Source organism: Chelon labrosus (genome assembly GCF_963514085.1).
Source record: "Chelon labrosus genome assembly, chromosome: 19".
Lineage (NCBI taxonomy): Eukaryota > Metazoa > Chordata > Actinopteri > Mugiliformes > Mugilidae > Chelon > Chelon labrosus.
Window position 1 is genome coordinate 15,417,846 of NC_140352.1, and position 25,667 is coordinate 15,443,512.

Consider the following 25,667-nt stretch of genomic DNA (forward strand, 5'->3'; position numbering starts at 1 on the left):
CCACAGATGGGGTGCCCCAGGGGAGATGCTAATTGACAGAGATTGCGAGTTTTAAAGGCGTGCAAGTCAGACGAGGCGTTTGTGTGCTTTGCTGAGAATATCTCAGAAGTGTGTTTTATTTTTTCTTTCCGCTATTCTTCAATCATTGTTAAAAAAAAATAAACCTGGAGGAGAAACTAAAGTTGAAAGGACTGGGGTTGTGAAAGGAAGAACACGTAAGTTGGCAATCTGTTAAGAAGGTGGGTTTTTTTTTTTCCTCGCACCCTGATACCTGTACCTGTGAAGTCCGATCCGTCTCATTTTCAATCCACTGGCATCTGGACACACTGCTGTTTTAGCTTCAGCTGATGAGTACTGGTGCCTATTTTTACTTTTCATTTGGTTGACATAATAAACACATGACGACAATTATCTCTTTTGGGTACACTCGGCGGAAGGTAGGCCTGTCAATTTGTCGTTTAAAGATAAACTTTAGTCGAACTAAAGTGTGTGTTTGTGCGTTTGGTTCGGTGCGCCTGAGCTGGTGGGAAAACTGTGAGTCAAAATGAGCCTCGACAAATGAAAAAGACATCCTTCCCCCCGTTTCTACCTGATCATCAATATTCTTGAGTCGCAGTCTCAACTAACAGCGCTCGTAATCAGCAGAGAGGGAAAGTAAACACACAAGGCTCGTAGCTTGCTGTCAGTCACTGCAGTGTAATTTCCGCTTTTTTGCTCTGCTAGCCTTGTACATAACCATGTTTGATCGCGGCCACTGCTGTGCTTAGGCTTCATAGGAACGCAGAGAGACAGTCTGCACGCTCTCAGTTTAACAGCAAACCGAATATAACGCATTAATTAAAATGTGGCAGTTTCTGAAATGTTACCGGCGAAACAATCAGCGCCAGCGTCAGAATCTGTTTGTCCATTTTTCCGTGCCTTTGTAGATGGTTGTGCGTTGTTTTGCTGTTGATTATGCTATAATCTTTCCTTCATCTTTTGGGAGATATGATGTGTTCAATGCATCCACGACTGCAACAGATTTCTTGTCATTCAGATTAGAAAGCGTCCTTTACATCTATAAAATCTCCTAGTTTTGAAACAATCCGGATAAGCGTGATAAGATTAATGTGTAGAACCGTACATTATGTAACTGACGTGATAACATTGTGTGAGATGATTGTTTGGACAGAGGTTAGTGTTGCAGACCCAGGATGATTTCCCAAGAGCTATCCAGACTGAAATATAACAAGTTAGGAGGAGAGCCCACGAGGTTTACGGAGAGACGGATGAAGCAGAGGGAGAAAAACAGAAAAGGGAAAGTCAACGCAGTGAAAAGATAAAAGTAGCCATCACAGAAGCTGTAGGCAAGCTTTCGCAGTGCAAGCCAGCGCAGTCCCTCCTGTATCAGCGCAAAATGATTCATTTTGCTTTTCTGTGGCTCAGAGATTATTTTCCAGTGGCAACAACGTGTTGAAAAAGGGGGTACTGCGAAAGCTGCAGCTGGAAATGCTTAAGTAGTTCTATGAATAAATGGCATGTACTTTTTCCACTGAAAAAAAGCACAAAACAGCGGATGTGGTATATGAAGGGAGGCTTGCCTGAGAGAGGTCCAGCTCTACCTATCCTGATGGTCATCTCGTCGGAGTCCGAGAGGTGGAACAAAGGCTCCTCTTTGACCTGCTTGGGGCCGGGGGGCAGAGCCAAGGCAGTGTGGGGATCAGTACCTACACCCTGAGGATGACAAGAGACACAGAGGCTGGTTAATATCACTTTTACATCAGATTGACACAGAGTACAGAATATTTAAAGGGGAACTACCGTTTTTTTACAACCTGGACCTTATTTCTGGCATAAAATATGATCATTTACTCACCCATTTAACTTCTGTGTCATTTGTAGTCATTCGGGCGATATTTAGATCCACGTATATCCATATAGTTGGAGTGACTGGGGCACCGCAACGCACCCTCTGATATAGCCTTATCTGCCGCGAAACTCGTTCATTTCACCAATATTTTGTTGTGATACGCTAGTGCTATTCCCCGTTGAGTCCAGAGTTACTTGTTAAATATTCGCAGAAGTGCAGCGGTTTGTTGTTCTTTGGCCAGCTGTTCCTCTCTCTATATTCAGCCATGCAACCAACTAGCAGTAGCAAATTACAGGTAAACAAGCCGTGCGGGGTGTGCCCGGCGCTCAGAGATGGCATCATCCAGGTCAGAGGTTAGTAGGTCAATCTACAGACCCCGGATGACGGTAACAGGTAACTCCGGATTCAACGGGCAATAGCGCTAGCGTATCATAACAAAATATTGGTGAAATGAACGAGTTTCGCGGCAGATAATGCGTTATTTAGAGGCTGTGTTCCGGTGCCCCAGTCACTCCCACTACATGGATATACGCGAATGTAAATATCGTCCGAATGACAGAAAATGACACCAAAGTTATATGGGTGAGTAAACGCTCGTAGTTTATGCCAGAAATAAGGTCCAGGTTGTAAAAAACAGTACTTCCCCTTTAAATACAGGTTGTTGTTTTTTTACTGTTGGGAAAACTATCACCGTCTTTTCCTTCACCTGTTGTGTCTTATGCATCGCTACATGACATTTAAGTCTTGAGTGTCATGCACAACTGCACCAACTACTAAAACTAAAATGGCAAAATTAAGTGATTGGTTGAGTGCTCAGGCCGCCGCGTCCTCACAGGCCAGTCACTCATTAAGAGTTTCATTAGCTTGTCGATGTAATTGAGGTATTAAGTGAAATCCACCAATTAAACAATTGACAGTCATATTAACAAACTGTGCAGGAAAGAATTACTTTAAATGTCCGACAAATAAAATAAAGAAGCACACTATTCCTAGTCCAGTTGTCTTTGATTGTTATTTTAGATATACCATGACCTGGATGACTGAGAATCTTCACAGACATAACTTGATACGATATAAAGTTGTCATGAATGGGGAAAATCAACGATAGAGAGCAGAGGTCTTTTTGAACCAGGCAGTAAACATGTATATTTCTGCTGTAAAGTTGGATAATTTATCACAGGTGTCAATGGGGATTGACTCGGTTTTGAAGCAAGCCTCAAGTGGCCATTCAAGGAACTGCAGTTTTTTGGCATTTTGGGGTTGTAGGTCCAGGTTGTAGGTAGACATACACAGTGGTCATGACTATTAAAATAGAGGTCATGATCTTAAGTGACATAGTTTTTTAACCAAATATTGTAGTTATTACATTACCATCACCGTCTTTACAACAACACCACCACAATTGGATATTTGTGAATATTTTATTAAATAACGCATTACTTCTGATGACAGTACAACAAATCATTGAGTTTGATGATTTAAATGACATAACGGAGTTGCGTTTTATTAAACGCAACGAAGATCTGTCTGCACTGTTTATTCTAGAAAAACACGGAACCATAATGATAAAATGACAGCTTCATCTTAATCAGCCTCTTCATGAATTTCAATACAACACTGTTACCATGCTTGAGTTACTCTACATAAGTAGTCGTTATTTGAATGCGTTTTTAGTGCTGCGATTAACAAGTAACAAGCAAAAAAATGCTTTTGCTCACACCTAACATTTTAAATGTGCCTTCAAATGCATCTTGAGACCCGATTAATATTTTGCACTCTGCCTTTTATTCCAAAGAAAATGCAGACATCATCTAGGGCTCAGTAGAACAGCTGCTGTCCTTAGTCGATCGCCACTGCTGTTTCAGAACCACGAACAGCACTGTTTGTTGTGCGCGCATCGTGACATGAAGACTTGTGCAAATGACACAAATTTCTGAACAAGCAGCAAAGGCTCTCACTCACTGAAAGAACACACATTAAGTTATTTATAAGATATTTTTTTACCGATCTGTGCCATGGCATTTATAATAGTGATTGTGTGTTTTGTTTTGTTTTTATGCTGAAACGCTTTTTAAGTGACCCAGGATGCATTGTGTGTTCACACTACCAAAGGAATGTGGTCAAATGCGTCCCAGACAACCTCCTAATGTGGTCTGAGATCACACCCGGTATGCAACCTCAATGCGTCTTGGTGGGTATGTATACGTTTGTACTTTAGGCCACTTGTGATCAGATTATTCACATAATCAAATTTGAACAGGGCCTAACACAGGTTTTTACCATGAGAACCTAGATTACCAAAGGAAGAAAAATAAATCATCAATGTTTATGAACTCAGGGAAATGTCTGAGCATCCTGATAACTCTGAAAACTGAAGGAACTAATTAAAAACAACATTCCTCTGAAAGAACACTAACCGGAGGAGACATTCTGACAGGACAAAGAGATTACTTTGCATAAATAATAAACATTGCTTGCAATCTCTTCTCTTCTAATTTTTTTGTACAAGAAGGCTCTTAAAAGGTTTGTCTTTCGCTTGTAGAATGAAAATCTGGTGGATGATTAGTTATGGCACACTGCCATTAAATTCCAATTATTTAATGAGCACAGATCAAACTTCAACAGAAAAACCATTAAAAGTTAAAAATCGCATTAGATTCAAAGTCAGACACTGTCTGAGCCCAACAAAGACAAGCTAAACCCAACAATGAGTCGGCACCACATGCAGATGTGCGCTTAATTGAGTGGGTTTTTAAAAATGGCCAATTTGACGAAAACGGGGCCCACATATTCATTAGAAAAACCATTAGATGAGTAATGTCTAAAAGTGAATACTAAAACAACAACAACAAAAAAAACATTCTCATCCACGTTTCCTCTCCCTTTGTCTCTGCGGCACCTCAGTTTCTCCTCCCTACTTTATCCTGCGGTGTTTGTGCCGCAGCTGGTTTAAAAGCAGGTGGAGTGCCCGTGCTTCAGAGTGCACATAATGTACTCCCAGGTTTCCTTGTTGCCATGTTGACCATCACAACCTTACTCAATTGGACGCCAATGAACATCACGTGTCGTTTTCTGTTTCATGTATATGCTCTTCCCTCCATTTCACTGAACTGGCCAAATTTGCCGAAATGATCCAAGGTATTGAACCATCTCTAATTAATTTAGAGTTGTGAATGTGTTGGGCTAAGGCACATAAAAGACTTAGCAAGGAGATTTATACTCCACCCATACATTATCTGTTACCACTTATTTTCTTGAGAGCTGCGGGGGCCTGAAGAGGTTTATACAGCAATAAGAAAATATACTAAATTAAATAATTTTAAACATTCAATGTGTGCTGTTCGGCTACAGGGGATTTGAACTCCTGAGAGTCCCTTCCACTGGTAGAATAAAGACCGCTTATGAATTCTCTGGACACCTACATCAAAACCAACATGCTTTCCCCTGTGAAAAATGATTCTCCTTTAAAATTCTCCATTAAATAACCAAGCATCCACTGAAACTTTGTGAAAATGTCAACAAATTTTCAGAAAACTGACGTATTGCTGCCATTGGTGGAAAGTTGGTCTGAGATCGCTCGGCCAGTCTAATGGTTCGAGTAGTCACACACGTCATCTGAACACCATGGAGTTGTTTACCAACGTGGGTCTAATTGGTCGTCGGACTATCAAATAGCATAGCAGTATTGTTTCTCTGTATTGCTTTAAACGTGCTCCATAAAGAAATGGTGTGTTTCTACATTCAGATAGAATAACAAAATAATTGAATATTGTAATGAAATGAAATAAATTACACTAACCAAAAAAAAACCCAACCATTTTCAAAAAGTGCCAGTAACAATCAGCACAGTGCCATCTGTCACTCACAGATGAGGCGTTGCACAGACCGATGGCTTGTGGCAGGCATGATTCTGTGTAGCGGTACTTGAGACAACAAACTCGTCTGAGTCTTTTAGAGAAGGCGCTCTGTTGTCTGTCTATTGTGTGGTGGAGAGGGTGGTCAGGGTTATCCATGATCGATAGCAGTTCGTTGAGTGTCCTCCTCTCCACCACCGCTTCAAAAGTCTCCTGTCTGCAGGCAATGACAGAGCCAGCCTTTCTGATCAGTTCATTAAGTCTGTTGGTGTCACTGGCTGCCATGCCGCTCCCCCAGCAGACCACAGAGTAGGAAAGAAGAGATAAGAAGATAAGAATTGAGTCAGGCTACAGCAGTTGGATGGTTTTCCTTGTGCTGGAAAGTGTCAAAGAGCCCCGGGTAAATCTGATTCGCCATATAAAACTGCAATGGGCGTGACACATCAAGCTGACAGCCACTGGCTATAGTGGGGCCATCAGTCAGTGTCTCTGACTGATGGCCCCACTATAGCTTTTGCGCTATGTCCCACGCCGTTTGCACTAATCGCCGGCCTTTCGGCCGATTGAGTTTAGTGAATCGGTAGCAGAGCCCTCTGGTGAGAGCGATCACTCCGATTAGCTGTTCAGCCTAGCGAACCAATGCTTGAGAAGAGAAACGGAAGTAATGAAATCAAGCAAACGAAGAGGTCAAGAGAGCGTACGCTTAAGGTTCTTCTTGTTTTTCCATCTTCATCTTGAGAGTTCACATCTGAAATGGACATCTGAGACTGTAAACCAACTGATCAGAATGATTAAGGAGAGGGCAGCTCTGTAAAATGGTTTGTATATCCACAGTCCGAGCTTTCCGACTGGTATGCAGAGTTGTGAAGTTGTTAGCCATTGGCAGTGGTCTTTGCAGCGAGCTCAAGTGGAAATTTCCTGTGTGAGGAGCCACAGTCAAACTTTGTTGCACTGGTTCTTCGATGTTGATTTATTGTGTCTGGACCTTGTAAGACAATAAAAACTAGAATGTTTACAGAAGGTGAATATTTTTTACAGCCACACCGCAAGAGCATATTGGCTGTGAAATGTAAAATTATGTGAAGACAAAAAAAAAGTCAAATCAGTGTTTATTTTTAATAAGCAAGAGGGATACAGCTAAAAACTAAACAAAAAAAGATTCCTAATGGTCGCTGGGCTCCTGGCTCAGTTCATTCTGTATTTGTCATCCTTGCTCTTTGGTTATTACTCATGCCAGAGGCAATGAGGCGCATGAGGAGGATTCAGCCCAGGAAAATGAATGAGTTTACTGCATGACATTTGGGGCGATGTTGTGTCATTGTTAAGCCAAAAACAATAACTGCAGCTTGACCACAAGGCACAAGAGGCTGCTGTGAGTGTGTATCCATCACTAACTCCCTGTGTCTGCAGAGATTTTATGCAGTTCTCGTGGATTAATGTGCAAGCAAGCTGTTACTACAGCAGAAGAGCGCATCTTTAAAAATGCAGGCTCTCGTCGCGGAAATCCCAAATGACTTTAATAGTCCGATCAATCTACATCTTACAATGTGCTTTGGGAAACAGCAAGTAGCAAGCATTAAGAGCATTATGATGCATCACCCCAAACAGATTTTGCAATAAAATATTTTCACAATAAAATATTACATAGAATTCCATGGAAAGTGGGCCTGAGAGCAACGTTTCCTGAGTGTTTTTCATTTCTGTGGTAACTGTCACCGTGTACTGTGAACCGATATGTGTGTGGGCATGGCTGAGTAAGTGTGTGTTCAACTCAAAGTGTAAGTGTGTGTTGCATGACAGATCAGTTCACGCATCAGGATGTTATTAACCTAAAGTGGCCTTTGGTGACGACCTATGATACAATCTCATCCGCGGGTCCGGGCTCAATATTAGACCACTTCCAGCAGCAGCAGCAGCAGCAGCAGCATCTCTGCTCCTCATTGATAGTCTCCCCCCTCTCTCCCTCTTCCTCTGTTGTCTTTAGAGGTGCTTTCAGGTGAAAACTGTCTGATCCCCTACTTCCAATGGGCTTGACAGCACTTACCATGACAGAAAGCCACATGGCTATTTGCGATTATTACCCCTGAGTGCATCAATCATATGTGTCCAGTCCAGAAAGAAATCGCAAGTGGGCAAACAGAACATTGTAAGGATGAGGGACTATGAGTCAGTACAAGAAAAATTAAAGAAAAAAAATACGATGTGATACAATACGATACATAACCATACCATACGTTGGTACAAAACAAAATACAACAGGACATTGAACAGCTGACAAAAGCCCCCAAAGAGAAGGTCTTACTGCATAAGGTCCTGTGGTAGTGCTACATCTTAAACTGTAGGTGTAGTGTTCTGTTGCTGAAGAGCTGTTAAGCATTGAAGCGTGCTTGAAATTGGTGCGTCACATTCAACCTTTTACTGAAGGGCATTCTTACCGAACAACTCCAGGAACTAAGGAACAACAACAACAACTACATTTAGGAGAATTTAGAAGAACAGTGAGTGTTCGGCAAATAAAACGTATGCTCGATTAAATACCAATAGTATTGGTATTTAACAAAACAGAGTCATCCTGTTTTTTTATATATATACATATATTCTCTGTGGTAAGACTGGTGTTTTAGGTGGATGTGATGACTGAATGTAAATTTAGAGCTCACAAATGAGCGTGGTTTCAAACTTGACAATCATCCGAGTGTCTGATTCAATTAACTCTATTTTACTACCTTTAGCTTCAGTTTTATTTCTCTCCTTCAGTTTCCTTCTTGTTGATGCTCCGTCTCTGTCTTTCTGTACTAGTTCTAAAAAGCCAACAACGTAAGTATGTGTGTAACATAAATAAACAACAAGATATGTCAAGTTCTCATCTCAACCCTTATATGTAGGTCACCCCTACTCCCTTGATTTTTTTTGTCTTTTGCGACCAAGCTCTGATCAGTCAGATCCATAATTTACAGTATATATCAATAATAAGTATAACGGGGCTGTCAAAGTGCGTTAACACAAATTCCTTTTAACGCCACTTTTTTTGACAAGCGACTAATGCACGCACATTCTGTTATGACCTACGCTGGCACTGTAGTCGGAAATCGGGAAGTCGTCCATGCGTTAGAAAAGGCTGTGGAAAGCAAGCAGAATCTAAAGTGTGGGCAAAGCAAATAATGTTGCCCTGTTGGAGGTAGTGGCTCAAAATGAATGCATCTTCACTGGCAGCCTTTCTTGACAAACATTAGCATAAATTGTACAAATTTTTGGTTCTCTTGTTTGAGGTTAATCCTCATTTTTTTATTGCAAAAATTGGCAGTGAAGGCAACACTGTAAAGAAACATCCAAGGGGCTGCTTAAAATGTGCACACTTGCTTATAACGGTGCATTTAACAGAATTTAATTGTGGTCTTCTATGTCACTCGGTGTGAAGAATCCGCCCACTCCTCCTTGGGTTGAGGAGAGGCTGCAGATCCCTGCCTACTGTATCAGGTCTCTATATGAAAGCACTCCGGCTCTCTGAGGTTTATGTGATTCACTCTGTCTGAAAACTGGAGCGGGAGCAGTGTCTTGGAGGACTTGTCACACAGTCTGATGAGGACGGCAAGAGTTCAGAAAGTGGAAAAAAAATAAAGTCAAAGTAGCAACTGCCCTGTTTCCATCAGACTATCCCTGTGGCGCATTTGCTCACAAGCTCACAATGACACTCACAGTGACACTCTCCTGATGATTGGCATCCTCTGATATATGCGCTCCACTTCAAACTATTGACAGGCCTCAGTCTATTTGATCACAGGCACCCAGCTAAACCTAAGGGCCGCTCACGCGTCAAGTCTTCAAGGAGAACAGGTTATTTTTTTTTTGTGATTTCGGTCACAGCAGAAGAAGAAACCTCCAGAGCCCCATTAACTCCACATGGATGACTGAGTGAGCTGCCGACAGCCTGATATGTTGACATTTCTCAGTACAGTCCATGGTGATAAAGCATCCTGACAAGTCGAGTGTATCAGAATACATAAAAAGGTTCCTTAAAAAAATTCAAGTTTATGGCCGTGCATTTAATTATTAATTTCATCTCTGAACATATTTCCAAATGGCTGCGTTATTTCTTCGACAGGCGCCGTAAGATCGTGATGTTGTTAAAATTAGACCAGCTTGACAGCAGAACTGTCAAAAGACTCCTTACGTTCTGTGATGTTTAAAAGGTTTAGCTTGGGTTGTGTTTCAAACGTTCGCACATCCTCCTTGGGAAAGGCTCCAAGAATCAGAACTTACAACAAAGGCTGTAAAGGCTCAAATATTGTAGGTGCAATGTGGGTCATAGAGTAAGATCTAAGTGTCTGTCATAGCAAGACATTTATCTGCAGTTATGATCACAATGATTTCATTTTGCAGGTTGTGCTCCATCTGAATTTAACAATATTTCTCTTCCAGTATAAAAAGATAAGGCTCGCTCTTCTATATTTTAACAAAAATACTACACAATATGTTATTACAATATCAGTCAACCTTCCTTTATGGACCAGAGGGAAGGCAAAAGTAATGCAGGGGAACAGAATAGTATTTCAGAAATCTTCAGTAAGCCTCCAGGTGCTCCATAACATCAAGATGCAGATTCCGGCGGACACACTGAAAATGAGCAAGTTTAGCTTAGCTCAGACTTCTCCTGCCACATCCTATACAGAAAGTAGATGTAATGTGGAACCTATAAAAGCCTTCACTGGCTCCTCTGTAATGACTCAATTTTCACGAAGGAACGGAAGCTTCCATCCGTGATTTGCAGGTGTGGGGCAACAAACAGGAGCACTGGAAAACGGCAGCCGTGAACCTAACTATGTCTAATCATGTGTAATTTGCCAAGGAGTTGGCTTGGAAATGTAATCACCGGTTTTCCGCTCAGCCGAGAATACAGCCACAGGGGATGTCAGCCTTCTCCTCCACCAAGCGTACAAAGATCTACATAAAATTTTCGACAAAAGCCATTTTTTTACCAAATGCCATTTACAAACTCATTATGGGTTGCATGCACTCTTCATCCATTTACATCCACCATTAATTGCCACATTTCAAAGGTCACTTGTTTGGGGTTTCTTGAAGATGTTTCACCAAGAAGTTTCATTCACATGAGTTTCTGGCCTCAAATGAGTCGTTAATGGTGTAAAGTAAATACCACCCTGGTAATCTGACCAAATTTTTCTGATTCATGTGAGTACTTGGTGGTTAACAGCCCTTAGTTATATGAGTTTTAGGTGTGCGCAAACCACAGATGTTCTTAAAGACAAAAGTAGACACCTAGACCTATAAACCTAGACCTAGAACTGAAGAAGACACTATGACGAGTGGTGAAACACCTTCAAGAAACCTCAAACAAGCGCAGTTGTGTTTGTCTTGGATAAAATTTTCTGATACTAAGAATCCACCCAACCCTCCTTTGGTTGAGAAGAGGCTACCAAGCCTTGTGTACTGCATCAGGTCTCTATTTGAAAGTACTCCAGCTATGTGAGGTTAATTGTTGTCATTATTATGTCATTAAACAGTTTCTGAACCTCAATATCTGAAGTGTACTCATGAATCGGCAATAAAACAACAGAGCTAATGCTAGTTTTTTGCAACATGGTTGAATATTTTTCCGATTCTGAGGTTGTGGATAAACCATAGCAGTAGCAAATTACGGATAAACAAGCCAACCATCACGGGTGCACGCTGCACTCAGAGATGACATCATCCAGGTCAGAAGACTTCATCCGGGGTCTGTAGATCAATCTACAGACCCCGGATGATGATAACAGGTAACTCTGGACTCAAAGGGGAAAAGCACTAGCTTACAATAACAAAATATTGGTGAAATGAACGAGTTTCGCGGCAGATAATGAGTTATTTAGAGGCTGCGTTTCGGTGCCCCAGTCACTCCCACTATATGGATATACGCTGATGTAATTATCTCCCGAACGACAAATTACCCAAAAGTTATATGGGTGAGTAAACGATCGTATTTTATGCAAGAAATAAGGCCCAGGTTGTAAAAATCAGTAGTTCTCCTTTAAATATAAAATAAAACCTGGTTTCCTGGCAGCATATCCTTCCCCGTGGGAAGGTTGTCAAATTTTGCACATACGGTTAGAGAGATTAGAACTTGGTCAGGGTATTAACTTATTTCTCTTTTTGGTTTTCGCGGAACTGGACAGCTGATGTGTGTTCCCCTTTTTCCTCCTTTCATTTGTCGTTATGTTGCTGTTGATGGTGTCTTGCTTTACTGCACGTAACAGAATAAAGTGTCAAAAAAAATTGCCTTGGGATCACAGTGTTTTTGAAAACCTGTATGTAGCAAACTGATTAGGTGCGAATTTGATCATCAGTGACTTTCTAGTTAAGTTCAAACGAGTTCTAGTGGTTTCTTCCTTTTCAACCAACAACGGCTCAGTGTGTGATTGCCCTTTTCAAACCAACTTTTGTACTAACACTGAATGGCAGTGCCTAAAGAAAGGCCGGCCAATCCAAATTTTCACCTTTCAGCTGACAGAGAGGTCACCGGGACTGCTATTAGAGAAGCCCTCGACACTGTAATCACAGCAGAAATTCAGCTCCACATTCACAAAGCTATTAAGATAAATGCACCCCTTATCACACACATTAAGACCAGAGCGCTGTAATGCTTTCCCCTTGTTCATTTGCCTTTTTTTTTTTTTTTATAAATCCATTTGCATTTAAATAAACGTTGACCAGTCCTTTGTTTTGCCCAAATTTGCACTGACTCTGTCATCCTCTTCGTGGGTAGACATTTTAGCCAATGACGCTGGCCTCAGAGTCGGAGCTATTCAATGGCCTTTATACCCAGACCGAACAACTGACATTTACAAATAATTGAGGGAAGGATACAATGAGACAACGGCCCTGTCATCTGGACTGCGATTACATCTTAGGTAGCAGTTAGCACATTAATATGTAAACGTGTGATACTAGCAGGAGTACACGTTATGATCTTTTTGTCTCATCAAACTGCAACCGCAAATCCAACTCTTAAACTTATCTGCATCCAGCTTTGCTCCAAAGAGCAAGAATGTCCCAGTAATGCCTTGACTTGAGAAGTGAGCCCTTTCCGCCTGGCACAAAAAAAATCATTAAGACAAAGACAGAGCACTTAGCGCCCGGGCTAAGAGAATAAATGACTCGCTTCTGCAGCTCAATGCTTGAGCGACTCAGCGTGCATCTCTCTTGAGAGATCGATGGAACGCTGAGAAAGTGCAGAGAAAGAAAAACTGACAGTCCGGTTGACGGCCATCCATTTCATCTGTAGCGTCCAGGGGGGATCGTCACACCCACATGCAATCAGCTCTGGCTTGGGAAGACTGATTGCATGCGGGAAATCCTTGATGTATCTTTTTGAAGATTGTGACATGGTTACGATTAAAAGGCAACAAAACAAAAGCCAAGTGTGTTAATAATAAAATGCAATTGAAAAGTCTGGATTGGAGAAAATATGCAAAGACGAAAACAGCTAAAGACACTTAGGCATGCACCAAACTGAGCTACTAGAACAAACCAAAACACAGTAACTGGCTCTCTGGCTGGGTAAGCCTGGGCTCTTCAACTTGTCTTTCAAAAAAACAGTCAACCATACTACTAAGGTGAAAAACATCAGTCAAAAGCTACTTAATGAGACAGCTTCACCTAGCCATAGTTAAAAGTCAATTTACTTTTCTACCCTAGTTGCTAATTGAAAAATAATCATTTTGACAACTACGTGGCACCCAGAGCTTACTGCACTGCAATCAGAGAAAACATACAAAACCAAAATCTTTACCAATTTCACACAGAAGCAGCTTTTAGCAAAATAAAAGCAAACCACACATGCAACAAATACAAAACCACACTGCAAATACTACAATGGAAATGCTTTCCGGGAACTGGGGTGAACCTCCGGTTTAGTTAAAAACATACATGTTAGCTAATTTTCCAATATTTTAGACGTTTACCGAAACAAACTGAAGTTGCAATCATTATTCTCATCCAAACTGGAGAAAGAATGTAAGAACAGTCCTCTATTTTCAAGGGTCTGAAAAGGACACATTTGCTCCCACTTGATATCTAAGTTTCAACACTGCACTACAAAAGTAATCAAACAATGTTCACTTTGTACAGTTAACTAACTCACGGGTTTTTAACCTAAGTACTTTTTAAATGGTCAATTTCATATAAGTTGCTTTTACATCTCCTCAGGTGTTATTTCAGTACAGTGCTTCAACTAAACAGTACATTTCCACCCACACCATTTTGATCCGGCAAATGCATCAGTGTGTGCATGAGTCACCTCAAAAGGATCACACATGCAGGCACACATACACACACACACACCAAAGTGACTTTTCTGAAGATGTTCCTGTGCCATTATTGATAACCCCCAAACCAATGATGAAACTGTGTGTGTAATGTCTATGTGTGCATGTGGGCTGACATCCTGTCAGATAAAATGATGTCGCCTGGTCTGGCACCTAGCTCTTAATTAATGAGCTATTAGGCTGGTGGGGACTAAAGTATGGCTTGGACATCAGCAACACACGGAGCCCTGCGCACACACACACACACACACAGTAGCGCACATTTGTGTGTGTAATAAAGTGTGAATCCTGTTGACATCTGAGTGGGGAGGGTGATAACGATGATTATGATGTCAAACAGACATCCTGTAAAGTACTGTGAACAGGACTGGAGACATGACACAAAATACCAGTTTCACAGAATTGCAGGGATACTCCACCAAACATGAGAATCTGCTCTGGATTTTCATTCCAAGGCAGATTCTCCAAATGATTTATATAGGAGAATCCCTTTAAGATGTTCAGAATGCCTCTTAAATATTCAGCATTAATGCATGGCTCAACACAGGAGAGCCAGGTCTTCAGGCCAGGATTCAGCTGTCCACCTACACCTGAAGGACAGGGAACACTCCTTTGAGGACAACAACCTACACATTTTAGACAGAGAAGGCGGATAGTAAGGAAGCCATCTATGTCAAATTAGAGCACCCCTCTCTGAACAAGGAAATTGGACTGAGATATAATCTGCCACCAATTTATAACACGGTCTTAACACCTGCCAGCAATAAGTTTCACCCCCGTTCCCACCTTGTGACTGGAGTCTGAAAATGGACCTGACAGCAGACAACTGACACTATTCATGCAAGTTTCAGGTGGGCAACTCCCAAAGGTGTTCCTATTTAAGCCCCAACCTTCCACCTGTCTTTTAGAACCAAAGAAGTGATTTGGATTAGTGGTGAAACGTCTTCAAGAAACTCAAGTTCAGTTGCCCTTCTTCCAGCTTGTGTTCTGAATATAGCATGACCAGGATGACCGGGAACCTTAACAGCCGTTCAGGAATACTTCAACATTTAATAAATATATATAAAAATTAGGGGTGGGACTGATTAAAACAAATCTAATTAATTGGAGGCTTAGTAATTAATTAATCTCGATTAATCTGATTTTAATCGCATAGCAATATTTGCCCCCAAAAGCAAAATTTTTTAATTTAAATGGATTTCTGTGGACGACTGAATCAAATAATAGACACAGACATGAATATTGTAAACTCAAGCTCTTGTAAAGTCTGGAAAAATGGATTTAATTGCATTTCAATTCAATTTCAACAGTGGAAAAAGAAAGAAAATATCTCTGGCCAAAACTGCAGTTAAAGTGCCACTGTAAGTACTTTAAGTACTTTTTTCACAACAGTATTGACTTTAAATGGTTAAAAAAATAAAAAAATAAAAATATGTTTGGGCTGTTGACACGTCTTGTCCGTACTCTGAACGGGACTGCTAGCGCTAACAGCTCCTGCGGTTTCTGTGCTCACTGCAACATGCTTTGCATTTAGATGGTACCGTAGGGTTGAAGTGCTGGTATGCTTTTTTTTGCACAATTTGCAAATTTAAAATAAAATTTGTCTTCCATCAGTCCTAGCAAAATACTTTCATCCGATTCTGTGTGTGCGCTCTGATGTGTGCATCAGTGTAATCGGTGTACCAGGAAAGTTTTTTTAGCGCGTTAATTTTTTTGTGATTAATTAATCGTAATTAATGCGTTAACGTCCCACCCCTAATAAAAATACTTGCCAGAATACTGACTACAATGTACAGAGCTACGACGTTCCTTGAGCATACCTTGGGTGCAATTTCTGCGTATCTTAGGCAGACCTACGGCACAGATCTCAGGCAGAGGCATAAATCTGTCACTCATCAGGTCTTCCTGGATTTTTTCATCTCAAAGGTACCTGGAACAATGCCCGAAATACAACCTGTTTCTGTAATGTTTCTTATGATCGCAACTGAAGAATTAGTTTGAAACATGAATCTGGCACGGGGTTTAATGTACAGGTGCAAGAATAAATCAATGAAAAAAAGAGAAGTGAAGGCCAGTTTTAGCTGCAGATTGTAAGACTTCTGGAACTCTTCTTTTGTTGTGTTATCACAAGGCCTCAAGAAGTAGGTTTCAACAAGAACACATGCATTAAAGAGAGATTAGCCGTCAGAAGGTCCTTTTTATGAAAACGCTGGCTTTAAGTATCACTTTAACATGAATGAGTTAGAACTGAATGATTTGAAGCCCAGATGTTGCTGCCACTGTAGATTACCGCTGCCATTTGCCACACAGCAGGGTGTCAATCCTGTATGCAAAAGCCTGACACAAGCTTGTGTGCCCCCACTCACATAAAAGTACAGCTGTTGGATTTGTTCTTTTTCCGACAAACGGAATTGTGCAAAGAATGAAAAAAACAGCTTGATAGAGAAAGTTAAAATAAAGTCTATCATCACATCTCCATATACCAGGCTAATCACTTCATGGTCATGCCTATGTAGGCGTCGAATACGGTCCCATTAATTCCAACACTGGAAACCATGCTGGGACATTCAAGTCATATTTTGCCTGAGTACACCTCTGAATATTTAGTGTGCGTAGAAGGAAATCATTCAATATCCTTCCAAAATATATAAAACTGTTGGCAACATATGACTCAAATCAAGACGTACGTTAATTCAAGTGTTGATGATTCATTAGTATAATTGTTTTTCACAGTTCCGGATTGAGACAGGTTGTGTAACCTGTTTTTAATCCAATTAATAGGAAAATATTAGCGCCAAATAATAGTAACTAAATATGTATCTTAGTGCGTATGTTCACGCTCAAGTGGTGTACACATCATGGCGAATTTGACAATGAGTTTGGATAAACAAATGTGAGCAGTGCTTTTAAAAGCATGGGTGTCTCGGTACTGAACGTATTCAGAGCTGTCAGTTGAGTCGGGTCATTTTATTTAATGTCTTTGTAAACAGTTAAGCTGGAATCTCTAATCAAAATGGTTTCAATCTAGTGGAAGAAGTATTGTCCCTGAAACAGTCACTAAGCAATAAAAATGAATGTCACTCTTACCTTAAAATCTGATCTAAAGGTCATTATCAACTTCCAAGATACTGCGATACGCTTGATCTGTTTCTTTTCTTTATCGTCGACCACCATAAACTACTGAGTGCTAACACAACAATGTACCTACTCACAAAGAGGAGATTGGGCTTGTCAGACCTGATCACACAACAAAGTTGTAAGGTTGAAGGTTGATTACTTAGCACCTGCCAGGTCTGGTATGGTCAAAATGAGACATGGGGATTATCAGACTAAATGAATGCCAGCTTTATAGCTGTGTCCTTGTGGAAAATTGTGTTTAAGGAGTTTTCTGACAGGAAGCTTGTACTTTTCTTGAAAAAAAAAAAAAAAAAAGTTATGAATGATTATTTCACTGGCTTTGTACTCTTAATAAATCATCAGCCTTCCCGCTCATTCTTGCCCTTTAAAGTCACTGTCTGTCTTCATCTACCTATTTTGTTTGATTTAAACTTAAACTCATGTTAAATATGGCATTGAGGAAAGAAGAGTAGACAAAATGGACTAATAATACCATACACATTGGATTTCTATAACACCCTCACGTTCTGACGGAGCTCAGAGCCAAATTTCACAGAACTGTAGCCAAGCAAACTGTGCATGTTTAGTGACATGGATATGCCAGGTTTTCTACACACAGCAGCGCTGGTAACACATGATAAATTGGATTTGGCAAAACCCAAGAAGACAAGAGTTCGGGAGAAAACATTCGGCTAATAAGAAAACATACAACAAAGGTAACATGACGTGGAAATGAAAGGCATAAATGGAAAGTTAAGGCATTCTCTTAAGACGTGCTGTCGAGGACTTACATGTCTTTGATGTGCCACTTAAAGTCATTCTACTTACTGCAACGAAAACACTGGATTATTATTTTAAGAAAAAGCTCGAGAAGATACAAAAAGAGGAAATCAAAGAAGATGCGCCCACACAAATTAAATGAAGCTAACACACGCCATGAGGCAGGCTACAAGGGTAATTAGAGGAATGCCGGCCGGAATAATTAATGAATGTGTGTTTGTACAGCATACGTATATGACAAAAGCTCTGTGGGTTCCAATATTTAACAAATGCAGCGCCCTGCCTTTTCCTCATAAATACACCATGTTCTCGTCTGCACATATGTATACAATGTGTTTTGCAAACAGGGATAAACATTCAATTATTTTCCACTAATTAGAGTTTCTCTAACGTTATTGGTTCTCAATTCACAGCCGTGGCGGGAGGACTTAGCTCAGAGTCATGTGCTTCATTTATCACGCATTCACTTGTGAAGATGCCTGCCACATTCTCTGGGTTCCCATTTACAATTTATAATTAACCGCCGCACTTAATATTAAGTGTAATCGCATAAGGTGCTATTTAAATGGCATTATCTGCTCTTTCAAAGCAGAAAAATGATAATCAGTTACGTTGTTGTTGAACGCAGACATGCTCCTGACTGGTTCCCTCTGCACAGAGAGCCTGACCAGGGCATTCAAAGATTCCTCACACAATGAGTTTTGGAAGAGGGAAAAAAACGGGATACATTTGACAAAACTGCAGTTGTGCAGGTGTCTTAATATGAGAGATCATATGCACCCATACTACTCAAAGAAGGGTGCCTCCATGGAAGATGGTTTGAGGCCGATTGGACTCCCAATCTCCCCAATGTAGAAACCTCCAACACAATTACACTGACTGATTTGTTGTGTAAAGTATACATGCCAAAATAATGTAAAAATGTAGGATTTCAGTTATGGTTTATTTTGCAACTCCAGTCCAATTGCGTTGATGTAGCAACAGAAACTGAAGGAGACTGGCACAAGTTCTGTTCGTCATGCAGTCAAATAAACACACTTCAGTTGTTTGGTTTTTTTGTGTGTTTTTTTTTTCATTGCATTATGAACAACTGCAATCTGTTCGATTACAAGCACCATCGTTTTCTGTGATTGCTCATGCATGTCAACGCACCCTGAATCATGCATGGCAATGGTGGACCCTGCCAGTAACAGAAATAATACTTTCAATGACTAAAGTAGAAAACAGTTAAAAACAATTACTTTCATAAAAATGACACAGTTTATAACTAATCATACTTCTAAATAACTGGGGTGCTGTCAATTCCTTCCGGCTGATAATTTAATCAGCTGCTCATACCATATCCTGCAGTGTTTTTTGTCAAATTAAACTATAGTGAATAGTGGTTGCCAGACGTTCAAATGCGTTTTCTCCACAATGTTGGCTGTTTTCTCTGGAATTGTAATCTGAAAAGAGTGTTTTGTTGAAAAAGGTCCCAGCTCTGCTAGAGGAGTAACAGTTTGCCAATCATTTCCATTTGTGGTACCAACGTTGTTTCCAAAAAAATAAAACAAAGGCAACTGGACTTGTTGGGTTTCTCCAAGACATTTAACCACCTATCCAAATAACCTGCAGAAGTAGTAGTTGGTTTATATCAGGGACATCTGTGTGTGGTGTCAAGCTTAAACTTCATGTAATGACCAGATACTCACTATAATTAAAGGAATTTGAGGATTAAAATGGTGGAAAAGCTACTGTTGTTCTTGAGAAATTGCTTAGAGTGGAGGCAATGTCAGACTGAAGATGGAAATATGCTGACAGTTCTGTCCGATATCTGACAAAAGTAGTCCTTTTAAAACTTCTAAAACACACAAACATAAAGTACTAGTGCTGGAAACTCTGCTGACAAAGACAGAACAAGATAGGAGTTCTTTCTACTAACTGCAGCCAAGTCAGGTGAAGGAGTGCAAAGTGCAGAGTCCTGATAGATGCTTCCCAGCAGCTACGACGTAGGGCTTCCAATTTATCGGTTTTTAACAGAAGTTTCTCTGTGATCTTTTAAACAGGCTGAAAATCTATTTCTCGCAATATGGTGAGTTTTCTCCTCTTTCTCCTGAACTTTGGAAACTCACCATCCTGTATCCACCTGTCCAGTGAGAGAAGATTGCACTTAAGGATTAAAGAACAGCAAAGTTTCCACAAACACACTAATGAAAAAGTGAAATGTGTCTCTTAGGGATAAGATGAGAGCCGCAGAGAAAAAGCCGAAGAGATCATACAACCAAGATGGAGAGGACCCAGGCGGCAGCACAAAGAAGGGTTTGTGTTTTTCTAAAATGTGCTCAATGAAAAGTAGATTTTAGAAAGCATGTCAGTACTCTTACATCTCACATAAGACACTGGGCTGGTTTGACAGGTGGAATAGAAAAAGATGGAAAAACAACAATTCAAAACACTCCTGTTAACACTAGTGTTTAAAATAACAAGTGGTTAAAAGGAAAGTAATATATTATATACATTCATTACACACAGAGTGATACATTTCAGGGGTTTATTTATTTTTGACGATTATTGCTGGAAGCTAATGAAAATCCCAAATTCAGTATCTGAGAAATTTTGAATATTGTGAAAAGGTTCAACATTGCAGACTCATGGTGTCACTGTCTAATCAGCTAATTAACTCAAAACACTGGCAAAGGTTTCCTGAGCATTTTAAAGGTCTCTCAGTCTGGTTCAGTAGGCTACACAATTATGGGGAAGACTGCGAAGACTTGACAGTTGTCCAGAAGACAGTCACCGACACGTGAAGGGTAAGCCACGAAAGGTCATCGCTAAAGAAGCCGTCTGTTCAGCAGAGTGCTGTATCCAAGCAAATTAACGTTGAGTGGAGGGAAAAAGTGTGGTAGACAAAGGTGCACAAGCAGCACAAGGAGTGGACTGTGGCTGGAGTCAGCGCTTCAAGAGCCACAGGCACATCCAGGACCTGGGCTACAACTGCTTGTTCTTGTGTCAAGCCACTCCTGAACGAGAGACAACGTCAGACGTATCTTACCTGGGCTAAGGTTGTTGTTCAGTGGTCCTCTTTTCAGATGAAAATAAATTTTACATTTCATTTAAAAAGGAAGAGTGAATCCAAGTTGCTCGAGGTCCAGTGTGAAGTTTCCACAGTCCATGGTGATTCCGGGACCCATGTCATCTCCTGATGTCAGTCCACTGTGCGTTATCAAGTCCAACGGTTAGCGGTCTACTGGGAAATTTTAGACCACTTCATGCTTCCCTCTGCTGACAAGCTTTATAAAGATGGCACCTGCCCACAATGCCACAAGTATCAATACCTGGTTTAATGACCATGGTATCACCGTGCTTGATTGGCCAACAAACCTGCCTGACCTTAATCCCAAAGAGAATCTATGGAGTATTGTCTAGAGGAAGATGAGAGACAGCAGACCTAACAATGCTAATGAGCCAGAGGCTGTTATCAAAGCAAGCTGGGCTTCCATAACACCTCAGCCGTGCCGCAGGCTGATTGCCTAAATGCCACGCTGCAATGATGGAGTAATTCATGTAAAACTGACCAAGTATTGAGTGCATATACTCAATACACTGGGTTTTCAACGCTTGAAATACATTACACGTGTGTAATGAGTCTAGACAATGTATGAGTTTCACTTTTTGACTTGGAATTTCTGACATAAATGAACTTTTTGAGGATATTCTAATTTATTGAGATGCACCTCTAGTATGGACTGGACAAAGATTGAAAATGTCAGTGTGGTGGCTTTAGCTGACACCATCTTGACAATGCCTTACTCCGTCTAATTCCCAGATAATTCAAAAATATGCAAAGAGGTGGAGCGTGAGTGAAGCTAAGGCAGAAAGGTAGGCAGTAGTTACCTCCTATGGCACAGATCTGTTGCTCATGGTGATTACGCCTGAGTTATATAAAACTTCACCACCCGCACCATTGTCACGAATGGAGAAATTAGCAATCAAGCCCAAAAGCATTTTGTACAAAGCTGTAAACATATGACTGTAAAGGACTATATGGATTGACTTGCTTTTGAAGCCAGCTTTAAGTGGCCATTCAAAAAAAAAGCAGGGACTTCTAGCAACTTCTGTTTTGGCTTAAATTTTTAGCTCAGGATGTTATACAACAGAGTGCTCACAAAGTCAGTTAAAGCCTCCCTAGCTCTTAGTGAGGTTTTAGGGAACTTATGAGTTTGTTTTCTACGTATAACTGATTCATGAACCAAAATGTTGAATTCAGGACAGTACAACAGGTGCGTTGAAGTTCAGCAATGGCTCTGATACTACATTCACACTACTAGCGATAAAGCAACAAGCTACAACTGTCAATGGAAGCCAACAATGACGCTGACACTTGTCGCAACGTGAGTCTCTACGTATCAAAGTGAGCTGATTTTCCTCATCATTCCAATGATGCCGTAATGCATCAACCAATCAAATGTGTTGGTCTCACCAGTTAACTTTTAAACTGATGACTTCACCAACACCGTATGGCGCCTGCAGTGTAACCAAACCACGCTTCGCCCTTTTGTCGCTCATAGCGTGAATACAGCAGCACAACTAAAGATTTTCTGGCCGAAACTTAAACCATGCAAAGTTAACATGTCACAATAATTAAACAACCAATTCCCACTTTTCATCATAGAAATGTGCAGAGGCATGCATTTATATTGGAACAAACAGAAGCACAGTAGCGGCAAAACAAATACTGCACAACAGCCAAATGACTGACAATGAGGCCCAGCGACTCGACATGTTTATGCATAACTCCAATCAGCATGCTGCGTTTCTATTACACGTCCCCTCAACAAGAATGACGAGAAATGAATAGAATGTTGGCAAAATCTCGGGGGGATTTACGAGAAGACCAGGATCAGGTCGCTCAAGTGACAGGAAGAGCAGATACTAAGATATGCAAAAACTAAGGGGGATTTAACCTGGAATAAAATAAATGTGTATTGACATTCACTGGTGCGGAAAGAACATTTCCGGCAACTGTAAAATATTCATTTTCTCCCTTTTCTACCTGTTGGTACTCAAGTGCTTTCCAGTCACAATGACACATGTACCCATTTGTTTATACAAGCGCACACAAACTCACTCACCAATGCCAGGCCACTGTGGGTTCAATGCCTTGCTCAAGGACACTTCAGCATGAGGCCCATGTACCGCTCTACCTACTGAGCCACAGCAGCCCCTATTTTTCAAATCACATTATGAATAATGGCGGATAATTTATTGTAAACCTTTATAGGCACTATAGATAAGTGTTTCCTGGTGATTTACATGTCAAAGATTTCCTCATTTGTTTCAGCACCTCTCAGACTGAAGAAAAAAAAAACACTTGCTACTCTTTTTGCACCAGCCTGATCTGTGTCTGCTGCTTTTAGGTCCTTTGATTTGAAGCTACACATGGCAAAACATCCCTGAGCACCCTACAAAATACATTTCAGGAAAAAAAAAAAAAAAAAAAAGACACCTCATGCTGTTGAGGGGGCGGCTGAAGAAACACAATAACGGTGCCTCGTCTATCCAAAATAATGCTCCTCTAATATGCACATAAACGTTTTACTCTCCCCAAATCCCATTTTCTTTCTCCTTTGTTGACTCCTTTTTTTTTTTTTTTTTTTGACTGACGCAGCACACCTAGTACACTAGATATGATTTAGTTGTTATGGCATACGAGCCCCGCAGGCAATTGGCAGCCGTTGCTCTTAAAGCGAAACCACCAGCAATGATGGAGGGAACTATTTGCATACAAAGCAAGCACAGGGGAAGAAAGGCATTTCAATCTCCATTAGGAATAAACACAGATAATTTTGCGCTGCATTCCGGAGGAAATCCCTCCAGCGCATGAATAAATAAACGCGTACACAGATTCGCAGTCCCATATAGAATAACGCATCTGGGGTCGTGTCGGTTCAAAGAGTTGCGGTTTTCACGGATCCCGCCTCGTTAGCGTCAGAAAAACTCGCTGAAGAAGAGAAATCGTTTTTCTCTACAGTAACGTACTTAGCACACCGGATGTTTATTTAGTCAGGGGAGGAGATGAAGCCATGAGAGATCTTGTCACTACCAGATTAATCTTATCGAAGTCGATCTAATTCTGCCAGAGCCCTCTCCTCATTTCCCCTCCTGCCTTCATCAATGTTGCATGCTTTTCCAGTAAATTAGAGGGAATATTTTAACAAAAGTATCAACAAGAGGAGGAGAGTTAAAGTGAATTGAACGAAGCAGCGGAAAAATCCAAATCATAAAGGTAGGAGATCGTGTCTTCCTGAAAACATGGATTTACAGTGCGCAGTAGTTGTGAGGCTCTATCTTCGCCGTTGCATCACTTTGCGAAGTTGCTGGCGTGTTGCATTTTTAAAAGTCTTCTTCTGCCTTAGGTCCTTTGAGAAGTGAAAGGATTTCCACGAGCAAGGACGTCAAACAAAAATGAGAGGCTCTGTTGCAAAGGAAAACAGGCAGACGAGGCCGGGGCAGGAAATATTACAGTCTATAAGCATCATCGTGTCCTTTCCATGTCCTTTACCTGATCAGAACTGAGCTGTGGGACAGTCCTTGGACCTCATTTTGCCTATCATTATATGATATGATATGATACGACTATTATCTGATAAGCAACACAGAGCAATATGACGACCAATACATGTGAAATTTCGGTCAGTCCTGAGGATTTACCGCCATGAATGAAGAGCACCGCGTCTCAGACTTATAAATACCCAGTATATTACTTCTCTGGGCAGTCCTTTAGCGCTTAAGTAAAAGGATATCAGAGCGCAGGATTAGAAAAGGTGGTCTTGTTTTAGCAGCAGCTGAAAAGCAGCACATAATATTGCAACAAATGAGAAGCTGCTTTTTACTGCAAGACTCATTACGTTAGCTATCCTGATATTTTCAGTGATTTTTAATGGGAAACACAGAACATGGCCATTTCCTCAGCTGACCGGTTATGAAGACAGCTCATCTAAGACACCGGCTTTAAAATGAGCTTCTAACTAAAGGAGTTTCAGGCCGATTTATCCCCTCCCGACAATCCCAGGAAAAATCCAGCTTGCTCCGCACCGAGGTTCGTCCCAGATAATCTGCGATTTACGGATCCACTCTTAAACCTCTTCGCCCGGGTTAGTATCAGCCATGTTTGACATTTTCTTTCCCAACAGCCTATGAGAGAAACAAGTCTCAAAGTACACGGAGCAGCGGACGGTGTTGTCAAGCAGCGGTAGACTTTCTTGAACGTAACCTTGGCTAGTATGGTACTGTTGACGGATATTAAAGGCGACAGTAAAAAAAAAATCTCGCATCCAGTCATCGCTGAATAATACACACCGTGTGTTGACATGTCTCCCTGACCATTTACTCATTCACACTAGTTTGGCCTTTGTTGTTGTGCTTTTATCACACTGAAAAGTTACCCACGTGAGATCACATGAGATGGTGCCTTCAATGCTCCTTGATCTGAGGTGATGGTCTAAATGAGATCCTGTGGTGTGTGCTATTGTTTTCAAACCTGTGTGCAAGTTTGAGTTTAGGGAGAGGAATATCTATGAAGCTTCTCCTGAAATGTGTGATGCAACCTGATTTATAAAAAACAACAAAAAACAGGCAGGATTTTACAAACTCCTGTAGTCTGACCTTGCCTTTACAAGTTAAACAAGATCTTGAGTAGTAGCACCAGATTAATAGATTTGTAGATTTTGCTTTTACTATTTATTAAGTTCATGAAATAAATAAAGT

At 40.8% G+C, this 25,667-nt stretch overlaps 1 protein-coding gene across 1 annotated transcript in view; it reads right to left on the minus strand.

The window, feature by feature from the left end:
• slc39a11 (solute carrier family 39, member 11) overlaps positions 1-25,667 on the minus strand; it is a 149,333-nt gene that overhangs the window by 62,490 nt on the left and 61,176 nt on the right. The window contains exon 5 of the mRNA XM_084567990.1: positions 1,602-1,713. Within this exon, the coding sequence (XP_084424116.1) occupies positions 1,602-1,713 (112 nt within the window). The remainder of the gene's footprint in view (positions 1-1,601; positions 1,714-25,667) is intronic.